Source organism: Theobroma cacao, chromosome 7 (genome assembly GCF_053813885.1).
Source record: "Theobroma cacao isolate CCN51 chromosome 7, ASM5381388v1, whole genome shotgun sequence".
Taxonomy (NCBI): domain Eukaryota; kingdom Viridiplantae; phylum Streptophyta; class Magnoliopsida; order Malvales; family Malvaceae; genus Theobroma; species Theobroma cacao.
In genome coordinates this window covers 36,604,590-36,620,960 of record NC_142645.1, presented here as the reverse complement: position 1 = coordinate 36,620,960, position 16,371 = coordinate 36,604,590, and the positions used below count along the sequence as shown (strand labels likewise).

General features: G+C 35.0%; 1 protein-coding gene across 1 annotated transcript; it reads right to left on the bottom strand.

The window, feature by feature from the left end:
- Positions 1–8,952: 8,952 nt before the first annotated feature.
- NAC020 (NAC domain containing protein 20) lies at positions 8,953–12,256 on the bottom strand. Its single transcript, XM_018124562.2, has 4 exons — positions 12,077–12,256; positions 11,654–11,937; positions 10,516–10,851; positions 8,953–9,409 (listed from the first exon to the last, which is right to left on the bottom strand). Exons 1-4 carry the CDS (start codon positions 12,231–12,233, stop codon positions 9,185–9,187), a joined length of 1,002 nt encoding a protein of 333 aa, XP_017980051.2. The 5' UTR covers positions 12,234–12,256; the 3' UTR covers positions 8,953–9,184.
- Between the last annotated feature and the right edge of the window lie 4,115 nt (positions 12,257–16,371).

The following is a 16,371-nucleotide window of genomic DNA, read 5'->3' as shown; positions in this document are numbered from 1 at the left end:
AGTTGTCTCTCTAGGTATGTTTACTATTTAGGATAGGTTTGTTTGTGGTCTCGTTGAGCCCATCCATTTGCCTCTACAATCTCTAGTTGGTCTACTATTAAGCTTTTAGCAAGTCTCTTTAATATGCCTTGGCTTCCCACAATAATCACAGTGTTAATGATCCTTGTCTGATGAACCTTGGTTACTGACTTTTAGTTGCTTACGAAAGGGATTGGCAATTAACCCTACCTTGTCAACTTAAACTATGTGTATCATGGCACTTCTTCAGCTTTCTTTTTGCTGCACATATGAATAGGTTTGCCTTAAAGAAGGCAAAAGATCTTTACCAAGTACCTGATCCCGTATTTGATCATATTCAACTTTTAAACTAGCAGGAAAATCATATATGCACTATTTTCCATTAATTTTTGGAATTTGCTGCATCTTCAAAACATGCTGCTTGGAAATCCTAATAATAGTTGAGTTCCTACTATAAACCACTCAATTCAACAAAGTATTGAGCAATAGTGTCAAACCCGACCTTATAAATACTTGCCATGTCATTCATGTGATTGACAGAATCCTTGCATACTTGGAAAGCCCCGAAAAATCGTCAAAAGTCTGTAGTGTACCTAATGGTGCAACTAAGTTGAATTACGCCTCGAATTAGACCAAATAAAGATTTTAAGATGAAATTGAGAATTTTAAAATCTCAGAATGACTTAAAATGGTGATTCAGAGTTCGAGGACCTTTTGGAGTCAAATTGGAATTTTCATGATCTAGGGGCAAAATGGTCATTTTGCCACCCGAGGTTAAGATGTGAATGTTGAAAGTTTTTGATCAAGATTGACTATTTAGAACATAATTTGAGTTTGAGAAGTGAAAATTTTTAATTTTGACATTTTTTCGAGCATATGGGTAAAATAGTCATTTTGCCACCCTAAGGGCAAAATTGTAATTATACACCACCCAACACTTGTCCAGCACATGGATTTTACCCAATATTATCATGGATAATTGAGAAAATTTAAGTGGTGGAGAGAGATTGCTTGGAAAAGTATGACACAAGGACCAATAAAATGGTGACATGTGTCAAGTTTATATCCATTTATTATTTAGCTTTAAAATCAGCACAAAATCAGCCTATTTCTCTTCATTATGGTCGGCCAAAGGAAGAACAAAGGAAGAAAAGAAAGAACAAGAACCCTAGAGTGAAAATTTAAGAGAAAATTTATGGATTTCAAGTAATCAAGCAATCAAAGGTAAAATTTCTTGATTTTGACTTATGATCTACCTTTCCTATGCATTCTTTTGCATTTTCCATGGTTGAATCACATGGTTTCATGATGGGTCCCTTGCTGGCCGGACATGGGGGGAGGAGTTTTGATGCTTGATTTGGTTAGATTTTAAGATATTTTAGTGTTTTTAGTTAGCTAGTGATGTGTAGCATGAAAAACCAACAAGAAAAATTCATTTTCTCCCATCACCCATCATTGGCCAAATTCTCCATGTGGAATATTGATGATGATTTTGATTTTATTTCAAGTGAATTGATGAGGAAATGATGAATTATGGTGAGAAAATCGAGTAGGAAAACTCATAGTGTTGATGCACCCACCATGGCCGAAATTTCTAAGAGAAAATGTGAAGATAATTTTGCTAAATTTTATGCTATTTGACTTGTGTTTGATGGTTTGGAGAATTGGAATGAAAATGGAGTTAATTGGAGTTGAATTAGACATATTGACCAATTAATCGAGTGATAGATCGAATTAAGCTAATACCGTTTTATTTAGGTACACAATTGAATTTGTGTAGAACACCATGTTTGGATGATAATCCGAACAATTTGCATTTCATTTCATGCATCCATATAGTTTTATAACGATTTAGCACCAATGTGGTAAATTGCTTGATTTTGCATTATGTCTAGGTGGTGAATCTTCAAATAAAGGCAAGAAAATTGTACCCGAGAATCGATAGTCGAAGTACTCTAAAAATTCGACTTCTGAAATAGTGAGTAACCTTATCATCATTTTAATTATCTAAAGTGGTCTTTTTATTCGATTTTGTGAATTTTATGGAAAATGAGTTTATATAGTTAATTTTTAAGTTTTATAAACAAAATGTGTTAAATGAAAAGATTTTATAAATTGTCTTAAAATTGAATGATAGCTTTGAAAATAGAGTAACTGGAGACCACTTGATGTGTTGTAATATATGGTTCTAATTGATGGCTTATGATAATGTGTTGGCATGACTGGCTGGAATTGTGGTTTGTGAACTGTATGAATTATTCTGTTTTACATTTACAGGCTGGGTAGTATAATATTAGTCATGTCATGCTATCAAAATTTTATTGTATGGTGGGTTTAGCTTGTTGTACTGGACGGGTTCTGTGGACCAGTTTATTAGAGGGGCACGGCATTTGGTTATATATGTACCTTGGTCAGAGAGGCGCGTAGGGTATCTCCTAAGGTATGGTTAGAGTTCACGTCACACCGAACCACCTCGTAATGATGAACTCCGCTAACGCCAAGGAACGGCTGTGTTTTTCAAAATAAAAACATGATTTATGCATACATGACTTTTTAACAGCCTTGGCGGACTCGGTTAAATGCCTCGACCAAGGTATTCCCGAGAATGATTTTGGTAGGACCGAAGCTTTTAAGATACTCATAAGCCATGTTGATTATTTAAATGAAATGAATATTTATGTTATGAAATACATATTGAGATGGAATATTTTAATCGTCTCCATTTACTCGACTTTAAATATTTTGTATGATGTTTGTTTACTCACTAGGATTATATAATCTCACCACCTTCCTTTCCACCCATTTCAGGCTCAGAATAGGCTGTAGATAGCTGATTCCATTGAGGCTACTATTGGATTTGCATCCTCCAAACTGTAGGTTTACAGTCTCCCTTACTTTTGGTTATTCGGGGGCCCACTAGTTATTGTAAATTAAATTAAATACTCTGGCTTACTGTATTACAGTATGTATGAATTTATTTTGCTTTTACGCTGTAAAAATTATTTACGTATAACTCTAAAAATATTATTTTATAAAAAAAATAGAATATTTTATTGAATATTTATTTTATTTTATTTTTTTATATCCAAATAATCATAATTTCATTTTAAATGAAGGTTTTAGATGTTTAAACTTATTTTTTATTATGAATTATGTGTTTTGTACTTGCATACTACATTTTTAACGGATTTCGAAATTTTCAGGAAAAAACTACTAAAATGCCCCTATGAGACATAAATCATTTTTTTAATGTTTTAAGTTGGAAATAACTTAAAATCTTTTAGAACATGATATTTAGCAACGGTTACTCACAAGGGGAATGAGAAACTGATATTAAAGCCTTAGAAGGTTCCAATTGGTATTCCGGGTAATAAGTGTCTATCGGGACACTGTGGCGGTTGTCACGGGCTCGAGGGGAGTACCGGGTCGTGACAAATAGTTATCTCACCTTGTTTTGTGTCATGCACTTTATTCCACAATTCATCAATTTATGCATCTTTGACCCACTTGAGAATAGGTTTGAGATGTTGCATTCTAAATCTTGGATGCAATATTTAGTTACAAATAACCTCGAGCAATTTAAAGTTGCATGGAATTAATGAGCCTTGGCATTACAAGAGAGTTTTTAGATTCCCACTGGTTATAAGTGGGACTGGTGATCTTTGGTTTATTTTTATCCACAGTAACATATCTTTTTAGACCTCTAGCTTGGATGAACAATAGAAAGGACTTCACCACGTAAGATAATTAGTTCCATCTAACGTTATGAGATTGATTTGTAAAAAGGATTCTCACCGATCAGACCAACCTTATTTTCAACAATCATTTTCTTCCCATCAACCATGCTTTGAAATACCACAGGAAAAAATTGTAACATCCTTGATTTTGACATGCACTATAAGTGATAGGCACTAACTTATTGAAAAGTAAATTTGAACCCTAATGTGTATGCTTGTGGAGTATGTATATGAGCTATTATGTATAGAAAGAATGATATTGAAATTTGTTGTATATTTGGAGACTTTTTTCATGTTATGTGGATGTGTTAACTATAGAAAACAAGCTTTATGATATTTGGGAAAAATTTTATGAACACATTTGAGGAATTCAAAGGTTTAATGCTTGATTGTAGTTTTGATCTTATGTTTGAGTATTTGAGTAAAAGATATGACTCATATATGAATAGTTTGAGATTGTGGAAGAGATTTAGACTTTAAAAGGAAAAATTGTTACAAATTTGGACCCAAGCAGTCGATCCTAATGCATAAAGGGTTGATCCTATGAAGTAAAAAGTAGGGGAAGTCAAGCATTCTAGTCCGGGATTGACAATGGGCCTTCAATAGTCAATCCTAGGAAGGAAAAATGAAAGAAATGCAAACATTTTAGACCAAGATCAACTATAGACCCTCCATAGTTCATCCTATGAAGCAAACTTGAGTGAAAACAAACATTCTAGTCCAAGATCAACTCTAGACCCTCCATAGTCGATCTTGTGAAGGAAAAATAAGTGAAATCTTTTAGTCCAAGACCAACTACATACCTTCCATAGTCGATCCTAAGTTGCCCAGTAAGCCTAAAAAGGGCTTAAAAGCCCTAAAACTAAAATTTTCTTCCTTTTTGTCCTAACTTCTCATTCTTTCACCCTTTTTTCTCAAATTTCATACCCTTCAAAACCTTCAAACTCCAACAAGTCTTGGATTCAAAGTGTTAAAAGTAAGGGTTTCCACTCCCAAAAGCTTCATTTTGATAGTTTTTAATTTCTCTCTCCAGCCATTTGAAACTCTAAGCCACAAACGGATTCTTGGAGCTATGTGGAGTGAATTTGGAGCTAAGAATCGTATAATCCAACCTCTAAGGTATGGTTTTAGCTCATTATTGAAGGATTTGAGCTCATATGTTTGATTGCTAAAGATATGAGCTTAATAACATTCTGGTCCAAGATCGACTATAGACCCTTCATAGTCGATCTTGTGAAGCAAACTTGAGTAAAAATGAACATACTAGTTCAAGATCAATTATAGACCCTCCATAGTCGATCCTATAAAGGAAAAATGGGTGAAATCTTTTGGTCCAGGATCGACTACAAACCTTCCATAGTCAATCCTAGGCTACCTAATCAACCTAAAACGAACTTAAAAGCCTTAAAACCAAAATTTTCTTCATTTTTCTCCTAACTTCTCATTCTTCCACCCTTTTCTCTCAAATTTCATACCCTTCAAAACCTTCAAACTCCAACAACAAATCTTGGATTCTAAGTGTTAAAGGTAAAAGTTTTCACTCTCATAAGCTTGATTTTGATGGTTTTTATTTTCTTTCTTTACCCATTTAAAACTTAAGCCACAAATGGATTCTTTGAGCTATTTAGAGTGAATTTGGAGGTCAAAATCGTGCAATCTAGCCTCTAAGGTATGGGTTTAGCTCATTATTGAAGGATTTGAGCTCATATGTTGGATTGTTAAGGAGTTAGTTAATTTTAGAAAAGTTTACATTTTTTGAAAGCCAGGATTTAATTAGTTTTGTGATGTTTTGATGTGTTTAAGGGAAGATTGAGCAATTTGGGTGCATTTGTGAGCTGAAAAGACGGTTAGAGGCTAAAGATCGAAGCTTGGATAAAGAGCCCTTCCAATTTGTCACTATGAGTAGGATTCAATTAAATGCATGTGATGCATCACACATAATGATATGCGCTATCATGGTACTTAAATGTTATATGAATGCCTAGATGAGTATGCTTATGCTAGAGAACTATGTATGTATATATGTGTACATGTTGCCTAGATAAGTATGCCTAGGCTAGAGAACTATGTATATACATATGTGAAAATGATTGCCTAGATGAGTATGCCTAGGCTAGAGAACAATGTCTGTATATATGTTAATATGATTGCCTAGATGAGTATGCCTAGGCTAGCGAATGATATATATATATATGTTGTGATGTGTGTGCTTTGGATGAGCCATTTGGTGGCCTATGTTGATTGTGCGAGCCTAGACGAAGAAGTTTACAGAGTATAATGAATGTCTAAGAGAGATTACTAAAGACAATTGACCTTTTTGTTAGATTGTGAACATTTGATGCCTTAGAGATTAAAGGCACTTAGAATTGTACCGAGCTTAAAAGTGATTGAAGCTCATTAAATATGATTTGTGGTTTTATGTGGAATTATGGAATTGTGGAAGGCATGATGGCCTTGTTTGAGAATTATGAGGCGAAACTACCTAAGTATGTGAGGCTACTGAGCCATGAATGTTTTATGTAAGTTATTTACATATATGAGGTTAGGGAGCTTGATTAAAGTTGTGAATTATGACTTAAGAATTATAGGGGCAATGACAACCCATGAGTTTGATAATGTTCCGTCCAATGCATGAATTTCGGACGTTGATCTGATTTAAGGTTGAGTGGAGTATAACTCCTGTGACTATATATGTTCTTGCAAGGATGGTGGTAAGTAAGGACAATGGTGTTAGTCCAGCTTGTTATTCCCGCCTATAATGCTTTGATGCCACCCATTGAAATTATTTCGAGTGATGCCATCCATTGGGAGATTACTCCGAATGATGATTACGTGTATGATGCCACCCGTCTAAGAATACTCCGGGTGATACCATCCGTTGGGAAATTAATCCGAACGATGATTTTGATTCTTCACACATTGCTTTGGCACATGCGTGATTTGACTCTTCGCTTGTTGCTTCAGAATGTGCGTGATTTGTTTCTACGCCAACAGCTTTGTCTTTAGCATGATTTGACTTCGTCAGTTGGTCACCATGTGTGATTTGACTATGTCCAGGGAGAACCACTCAAAGATTGTGATTTGATTTGTATATGATGTGACATAGCCTCAAATAGGCTCATATTAATGATATGAATGATTGTGATATCTCGGCAACTAGTGTGTGCCTATGTATATTTATGTGGATATGGCTTTAAAGATAAGCTTAATAACATATGTATCAATATGGAGACTCCTTAAGAATGGTTGATGTGCCCCTAAAATGGGAGAAGTATTATTGAAATATGGTTGATATTTGATGGAACGCTTCAAGGCAAGCAAATTATAGATATTGAATATTGTGATTATGCTCAGCTATTAGAATGAGCCCATTGAGCCTAATTTGATGGCGGCTTTAAAGTTAAGCCTTAATTTGATATGCTCTGATGTGGTGACATAGAGTTTAGAAAATTATGAATGGGATATGTCGTTGAGTTGTGATCCAGCAAGATATAATACGATGAGATGTGTACGTGGGATATTAAGATAATCCTCACACTTTCATCTTTTGGAAATGTTTGTTTATATTGGACAAATGACTAGATATGCTGATATATATGTGTGCGAGTTGTTATGCTATGTTAACATCACCCCTCATTGAGGATTAGATAAGTCACCCCTCTGTTATACCATGTGTAGATAAGTGAAGCTACGAGATTGCGTGGCTAGTGTTGTCGTTTGGATGGACACGTATTTGGCATCCGGTAGGTCTCCATTTCGATGTGTCACTTTGCTGAGTTTGAGTAGGCCTTCCACCTTTGGATTTGGGTTAATTTGTAAAGTATGCCAGGCACAATGTGCCATTTATATTTGAATAAGGGTTGTAAGATTCGAACCTGGTTGATGGCCAATGTATGGCCTATATGTATTCAATGATACATTGTATGTGAATTAGCTGCTAAGGGGGCATCAATTATGTATTTGATATTAAGTTATATTGGGAGTATAACTTTTGTATGCATGATTTGATTCAAAATTTTGAGGCTTGCTCAGGTGTCACAAGTTCAATCTGCCAAGCTCGTGCGTCAGTCAGGAATCATTGGGTTTGGGCCGTCACAAAAACACACAAACTTTTATCCAAGTACCTTGTCACACAAGGTTTCTAATAACTGTCAAAGGTAGCAAACAAGATTTCCCTACTACCAAGCGATAAAAAATATCGCTCCTTTAATCAGTAGAAGCTCTGATACCATGTTGAAAGGAAAAAACCAAAGAAGGTTTTTATTCTCTGTCATGAAATTATTATTTGCAGCAACCTATATATATATATACATGTTAATCCTAAAATAACCCTAAAACAAAAAGTTATTACAAATATAGAAAGCTCAATATTAGGCCTTAATAATCAGACATTGATACAAAAAATGATAATTACTCCTAAAAATCCTTCGTTAGTCAACATTAAAAATAAAAAATAATAAAAAATATTTGATTTTGTTTATATATCTACAAGTTTAGATGCTAAAGCTTGTCCAATAAAAGAAACGTATTCTCTTGAATACTCTCAAAGGGATAAAACTTTTCTTTAAGTATGGCGTATATATGAATTCAAACTTTGGTTTGTATTAGGATAGATATCAAACTGCCGTAGAACTACTTCACAAGCTCCGTCAACTTCACAAGAAAGCAGTAGAATTTTAATGCCTAAAAATATTATTCTTATTTAAACTATAATAATATTAAAGAATCCCCTAAATGGATTTTATTTTTATTTATGATATATTTTTCTTTTTTAAGACTAACAGAAAAAAATAAATCGAAAGAAATAGGAAATTAGGAAGAGAGATTAGGGAAAATCGGAATAGTCATAGAGGAGAAACAATAGGACAAAAGAAAAGAGGAGTGACATACAATGAGAAAGGGGGAGAGGGAGGATGAGGATAATACGGAGAGTTTTGATTATCCCGCAGTTAGCGCGGACATTGTACAAATGGGATTAAAGTGACAGCTTACATATCTGGTTATCATATTGATTTTACTCTGGCCCATGGTGGTTTTTGTTTTTTTTTTTTTCATTATTATTATTTTAGCTTTTCCTTTGGTGTGGATATTTTCCTCAAGTGCCTTTGAAAACGTGAAACAAGGAAAGAAATATCATACATAAATACATACATAATTGATTGAAAAGAAATAAAATGATTTATCCATTTCCCTTTCAAAATTGACCCATAGCTTTTTAACCACAATATGAAAAATGGTAAAAAAGGAAAAGCAAGAATATGTAGCCTTATCATCTTGTGCTAGGCAAAATAATCCTCTAATTTTGGTTATTTGCCCCATCACGACCTTCTACCTTTGTGTTAAAAATGAAAAAAAAAATTGTAGTATTACAATAAAAGTAAAAGAGAGAAATAAATGTAATGTTGTTAAAGTGATGTTTGTTAGTGTGTTCAATCTTGCATTGAGAGGGGCATGGAATTGTCCTGAGAGGAGCAAAGAGAGAAAATCTCTTCTAACGAGCCGTTCATGCAGCCCCTATACTTGTCATAAATCATGTATTCATCAATTATCTCTGGCTTTGTCTCGGATATATCTATCTGTGGAAAGTCTTCTAACTCTAATGGCGGATATGGAACTTGATAGTGAAGACTTGTGTAGCCTGGCATCTGCATTTCCTGCATTGGCAAAGAGACCAAAGCGTGCTCAAAGAACTGCTAATATTATATGTTTGAAACAAATTGCAAAGGTTAACAACACAGATATGAATGTAAACTGTAAGCATGAGTATTTTGCTCATAGGGGGTTATTGATTACCTTTATTAATGAAAACACAAGTCTCATTTAAAAGGCTAATTTTGAAGTTTTGGTTTTCTAAGAAAATAGAGATAGACGTTGCCACTATGACCTTGGCCTAATAGTAAGGAAGGGAGATGCTTAGGCACGCACGGGATAATTACTTTATCTCGTTATAGTGTAACTTTGCTAATGAATTAGCTAGAAAGGAGTAAATGTTGGCTGATTCTTCCATTCCCCTTTGAGTATTTCTGAAAAGATAACTGGAAATGAGTTTGAAGTGTCCAAAGGAGATGGTGATAAGAAAAAACAAAAGCAAAGTGGTTTTTGAATGGAAAAATTGTGCAGACTCTGACCAAGATGAGAAGAAAGAGAAAGGAGTCATCGGGGTTAGTGACATTGGAGATGTTAGATAAACCAAGAGGTATGTGGAAAACGAGGGAGAAAGATGTTAGGGTCAGTCAAAAGAAGTTATAGAAGAAAGCCTCGCATTTGAGTCAGTCTAAGAGATTTTTGGGGGGTGAGCTTTAGGAAAAGAGAGTGAGCTTCGATTGCTTCTAACTTTTGTTACTTTAAGATGGAAAGCCAACTCAAAGTGGTGGTTTGGTGGGCCAATTCCAACCCACATTGATCAGCTGATTGTACTTTCATGTGTTTGCGTGACTGCAGCCCAGGCGTTGGATGAGGAAGATTGGTGTGATTTTGAAGCCTTTGGTGATAAAGCAGGCAATAAAGCAGAATATTGCTGTAAATGCAGTGTTGGCAAAGGAGATAATCATGCCATGAACATAAAAGATGTCTAAAGCAGGTTATTATTATAAGAATCAAGGGATGGCCCATAGCAATGACCTAATGCCTGATGCATGTTTATTTATGTGTATGATCTTCTAATCTTACGTCATCTTCAGAGAATTTTTGAAACAAATCACATTAATCCTGCATCCTCAGACAAACCTCACAAAAGGTAATTTGATGAATTAGGTTGTACCTGAAATAGGTTGGACGAGAAATCCGCGGCAAGTGAACACATATTAGCCGAACTGTTTGCTTCATCCGAGGTGAATGGAGCTTGGTGATAATCATCTGCCATGCCAGTTTCATTGGGTGTTCCTTGAGTGACATCGGATGAAGAAGTATTGAAATTCTCATCTTCAGCATCTCTCCGTCTTGAAATTTCAGTTCCACTTGCATCATCACCAAATAATTGTTCATCTGACACCCAACCCACTTCCTTCTCTGCGTTAATATTGTTCTCAACAGCCTCCTTTGTTTTATTAGGAATTTGTATGGTTTTCTTGAAGATGCGACACAAAGCGTAAGAGTCCTGTTTTGCAAAAATTATATAGTACATATGAAACTCTGTTAATTAACATCCACCATTTCTTCAATTTTACTTGTGTAGGGAAAGTGTACATATAATGCATTCAAAATCTTTAAAGGAATATTACAAAGAGTTTAAACAAGAAGATTAGAACCAAAAGAGAGGGGGATCATTAGCCATTAGCTAGTACACCTATAAATGTATAAAGTGTGCAAGATTAGACCCAAAGAGTCTTTCACACAATCATTTTGATATGCCACTCTTTCCAAAAGAAAATGAAAACGGAAGGAATATTGTAAAGGAGCATATGTGAATGATGATTATGCACACCACACAGATCTTTACTGTTCACCATATGTCAACTCCTCTAAATGAAATTATTGATTTAGGAGTGTTTTGAGAGAACAATTACCAGTAACTTAATTATCTAATAAGCATTAATCGTATCATATATTCCATTAAGCATTCAAGAAATTTCAGGAATTAATTCTGGTCGTGGCTTTCAGGGTCTCCATTATGTAGGTGGTAGTTACCGACAACTTTCTCATAGAAATGTTTATTACTACAAAATAGAAGAAAATCATGTATCCATCGTATTATTGTCATCTATTCTTTAACTCATTACAACTTCCAGAACAAGGACGTCCAAATTAACAAATGTTGACAAGTTCACCACTGTAGATATATCTCACTTGATTTTGGTGAGCATGTATAGATGTAAAGCCTAGTTAATATTACGATTGTTGTGCATACATAAGAGGAACTAATTAATTTAATTATGATGGGTGGTGTAGATTACGTTTACCTTTAAACTTGATGCAGGAGCAGTGGCGGAAGATGATTCGACCAAGCGATACTCATGCATTACCCAGTTAGTTCTGATGCCGTGAGGAGCCCTACCTCTGTAATAAACCAATGTCTTCTTCATGCCAACTGCCCTCTTCTGAGAGTGTACTGCCCTATCCTTGCCCGTGGCTTTCCAGTATCCGGCACGTGTTGCCCTGTTAGTTCTTGATCCATTCGGGTACTTCTTGTCCCTTGGGCTGTAGAAGTACCACTCCATGTCTTTGCTTGGTAAGAATGACTTATCTGTTTGTTGATAACATGAATTTGCGTTTTTGACAGTGCAATGTCAGTTAGTGCCGCTACCTCTAATTAAGAGTTGAACAAGATGATCATATTATTTCATATTGACAGAAGAACAAATTAGGTGGAAATTCCACTTTACCTGGTAAATCCCAAGGCTCACACTTGTACAGATCAACCTCTGGGATAATTTCAAGCTCAATCGTGCGACCGCTGATTTTCCTATCTAGATAGTAAGCAACAAGTTCTTCATCAGTTGGATGAAACCTGAATCCAGGAGGGAGACTCATAGGAGCCATGGCAGTGTTTAGAGAGAGAGAGAGAGAGAGAGAGAGAAAGAGAAGAGACAGAAAAAGAAACTGGGCAGATTTAGAATGTGATACAACAGAACATGCTAACTAGGCTTGTACGATGTTGAACTATATAGGCCACTATTAGAATCAATAGCAAAACAATTGGCCCTTAGATATTCTCATATATTACACTGTTGGCATTGGCCTGCGGGCAGCTTCTAAATGGAAATTTTTGTCCATAATTTAATACCCTTTTCCGCAAATATACCACCTAAATCTTGCGAAACAATAATAATTAAATGAAGATCTAAGACATGTAGACATTGTAATTATGGTGATGATTGGGGGGTTAAAACAAAGAGAATATGATATTGATATAAGTACTTTGGCTTTTGCAGATTCTATGTGTTACGATTTGTGTGAAAACCCATAGGGAGGATAAGAAGCTTCCCTGCTTTTGTCTGCTCACAAACTAACAAAAATCAGAGTTCCTCTCAAAAAGTAGAGTGGGCCACTAAGCCGTCCATACTCTAGAACACGCAATACTAGGCCTCTCCCTCTTTGTTTAATCATAGAAATTGCCTTTGTCCAAAAAAAAAAAAGGGTTTAATGCATTGTCTGCTCTGCTGCAATCAGATTTTGTTAATATATATATAGTGTATTGTACAATTAATATATGTAGAGACAATGACCATAAGATAAAATAATGGGAATATTATTCTATTGTGTATAATACAATTCCATCTTTCTACTCTTGGCATATGGTTGATCATTCTCGAATGAAGAAGCTACCTAGCCCACTGCATGAAAAGGATTGCAGTGTAATCAAAGAATCTCTCTCATGTATATGTATAGTATGTCAATATCTATACATACATAAATACATATATATATATATATATATGTATAATCATCTGTCATTTGTACCATTCTTATAGTTTAAAGCAGTTGACAACTCACATTATGTGCTTGATGAGGGCCTTATTCTTAAATTTGGATTATAGACATGTGCAGTTATTAATTGCTGCCTGAATATTTAAGTAGAAAAAAAAGTCGAAAACACTGCTAACTTTAAACTTCTTTGTTTGTTGAGAGGTATAGGGACCGTTATATTGGGATTTGGTAGGCATGTATATATTGTCTAGGCAATGGCCTATGTATTAGAACAGCTCATCATTTTTTGCTTTAACCTTTAAGCTTAATCACTCCACTTAAGGCATCCATGGAGGCACCAAAACAAAACAAATGTTCAGTTTAGTCAGCATGCAAACATAAACAGAAATGCGTAAGTTCATCCCATGGTATCATTTTTTTTTATCAATTCAGGTCTCTTTCTTTATTAAAGATCTGTCAAGGAACCAATATGCTCAGAACAATAAACTCGAATATCAGCAACAGATATGCATCCATTTGAAAGAAAGGGAAGATAAAAAAATTTACAAAGTAATAAAGATGTCAGTACGTTGTAACCTAGCTAACAACACAGACCCATGCATGAACGCTACCAAAGAGCAATTAGGTCGATGGGTTGATACGGTTTGGTTGAATATTTTATATTTGCAAGTTATCAGGTTAGATGGTTTATTTTGTTAGTTAATCGACGATTTTCACGTGGAATGTGAAGGTGATTAATTTCCTTTCTCCCTATGAACCTTATTAATACATTGCTTGCAGGAAGATTATTCAAAGAAGCTGGAATTGTTATGTTTGTCATTGTTGAGTTTTCCAGAAAATTGCTCTGTGAGATGAATAGAAGAATCTTCAAAGAGAAGAAGGAAAGAACAGAGCAGAAAAGCTTTTTTGAAGAAACTGGAAAATCACCCACACATTTCATTATTTTCCAGCATTATATATTTTCTACAAGAAAACCAACTAAGGCACATAGATCCGGCCTCGAGAAACAAAATCCTAAAACTTTGGAGCACTAAAATCGAAGCATCGTTTTCAGTGCTGAGCAACGGCTATCAAAATGAACAACTCAGGAAGAACAAAACGACAATAAACAAGTTGTTTTGACACATAGCAATAACAGCCAAGTAAAAACGACACAACAGACAACCGTTTTATAACACAGGAAATAAAGCAACAAGTAAAATGACATTACAAGATACGTATTATAACAAGTAATGGGTAAAGTTGACACGGTAGTGTTTTGGAGTATTAAAGAACCTTCTTCAATTTTCAAAAAACCCATTCCTTCCCTCCAAAAACACCTGCTCCACTAATTCAACCACATCAAGCACATTGGTTCACCAGATTATGAGCATTCTTCAATACACCCCCGTGATCAAAAATCTAGTGAACTCCTAGTCGAGATCTTAGAACTTCAAACCTTTCTGTACCCAAAGCCTTTGTAAATATATTTGCCAATTGTAAGTTAGTTTGCTAATACCTCAATTCGATCACTTGCTTCTTCACTGCATCCCTCAATGCATGATACTTCACTCGAATATGCTTTAATCGACCATGATGAACAAAGGTTTTTAGCTATAGAGATAGTAGATTGATTGTCCATATGAAGTATAGTACCTTTCTTTTGAATAAACCCAAGATCCAATAATATCTTCCTCAACCATTGAACATGATTAGCAGTTGTAGCTGTAGCAATATACTCATCTTCAACTGAAGACTATGCAACAATCTCCTATTTCTTTGAATTTTAAGTAAACACTGCACTTTCAACTGAAAAACAAAAACCACCAGTGCTGTTGGAGTCAGTAACAGCCCTTACCCAGTCACTATCACTAAAACCTTGTAGCTCACTAACTATCCCCCCTTATGTACTTGAAACCATACTCCATTGTCCCTTTTATATACCTTAGAATCCTTTTTGCAGCTTTGAAATGCAACAAAGAAGGTGCTTGCATAAACCTTGACAGTAGACTTGTAGCATACACGATGTCAAGTCTAATGGCTGACAAATACAACAGTGATCCAATCATACTTCTATAAATAAGTCCATCTGCATCTATTGAACCATCACTTTTATGCAATCTATTGCCAATAGTAAAAGGACTGTTAACTAGTTTCCAAGCATCCATGTTAAAATTTTTTAACAAATTTCTTACATACTTTGACTAATGCAAAAAGATCCGATCTGCTTCTTGTTGAACTTCCATCCCAAGAAAATAAGTCATCAGGCCTAAGGTAGTCATCTCAAATGTAGACATCATTTGCAGCTTCAATTTTTCCAAGTATTCAACATCTAGCCTTGTAATCAACAAGTGATCAACATACAAGGTAACTATCAAAATGACAGAATTGTCTGAACTTCTCACATAGAGAATAAGCTTAATTAGGCTTCTATTAAAACCTTGACTTCTAAAATAGTCATCAATCCTTTCATACCAAGCTCTAAGAGCTTGTTTAAGTCCACATAAAGCTTTAATAAGCTTACAAACTTTGTTTTCAACACCCTATACCTCATACCCTTCAGGTTGTGCAATATAAATGTTTTCTTTTAAAATACCATTCAGAAAAGCTTATTTCACATCCAAATGGAAAATTTTCCAACCTTTTTTTGTAGATAAAGCAACTAATAACCTTATAGTATCACGTTTAGCCACAAGAGCCAAAGTGTCAAAAAAATCAACACCATAATTCGAGCATACCCTTTAACTATTAACCTGGCCTTGTACTTATTAGCTGTGCCATTTGGATTCAACTTGGTTATGTATTCACTTGACCTCAATCACTTGTTGATTGTTTGGTTTGTCAACTAGCACCCAAGTTCCATTTTTCAAAATCATACTTATTTCGACATCCAGTACTGCATTCCAATTTTTAGCAACTTGTGCTTTGCAAAACTAGTAAGATCTACAATTGCCAAGTTGCATTTATTGCATATATCTTGCAGTGATCTTGTGCCTTTAACTGCCAACCTTTCATCCTCCAAGTCAATAGACTTAGTTTCAACATCTTGCAGTTGCTCATCAATACCAAAGACTCACTTTCTGACTTGTCCAGATTCCTACTTTTCTAGTTCCAAATTTATCCCTCATCAAACTTTGAAAGGTCACTATAACCAATATGCATAGTTAATATAGCTTTTGGATCCAATTTGGATATATTTTGATTGAGTACTTTAGCATAACACACTAAACCAAAAGTTCTTAAGTGAGGAACCTTTGGTTTGTGTTCAAAA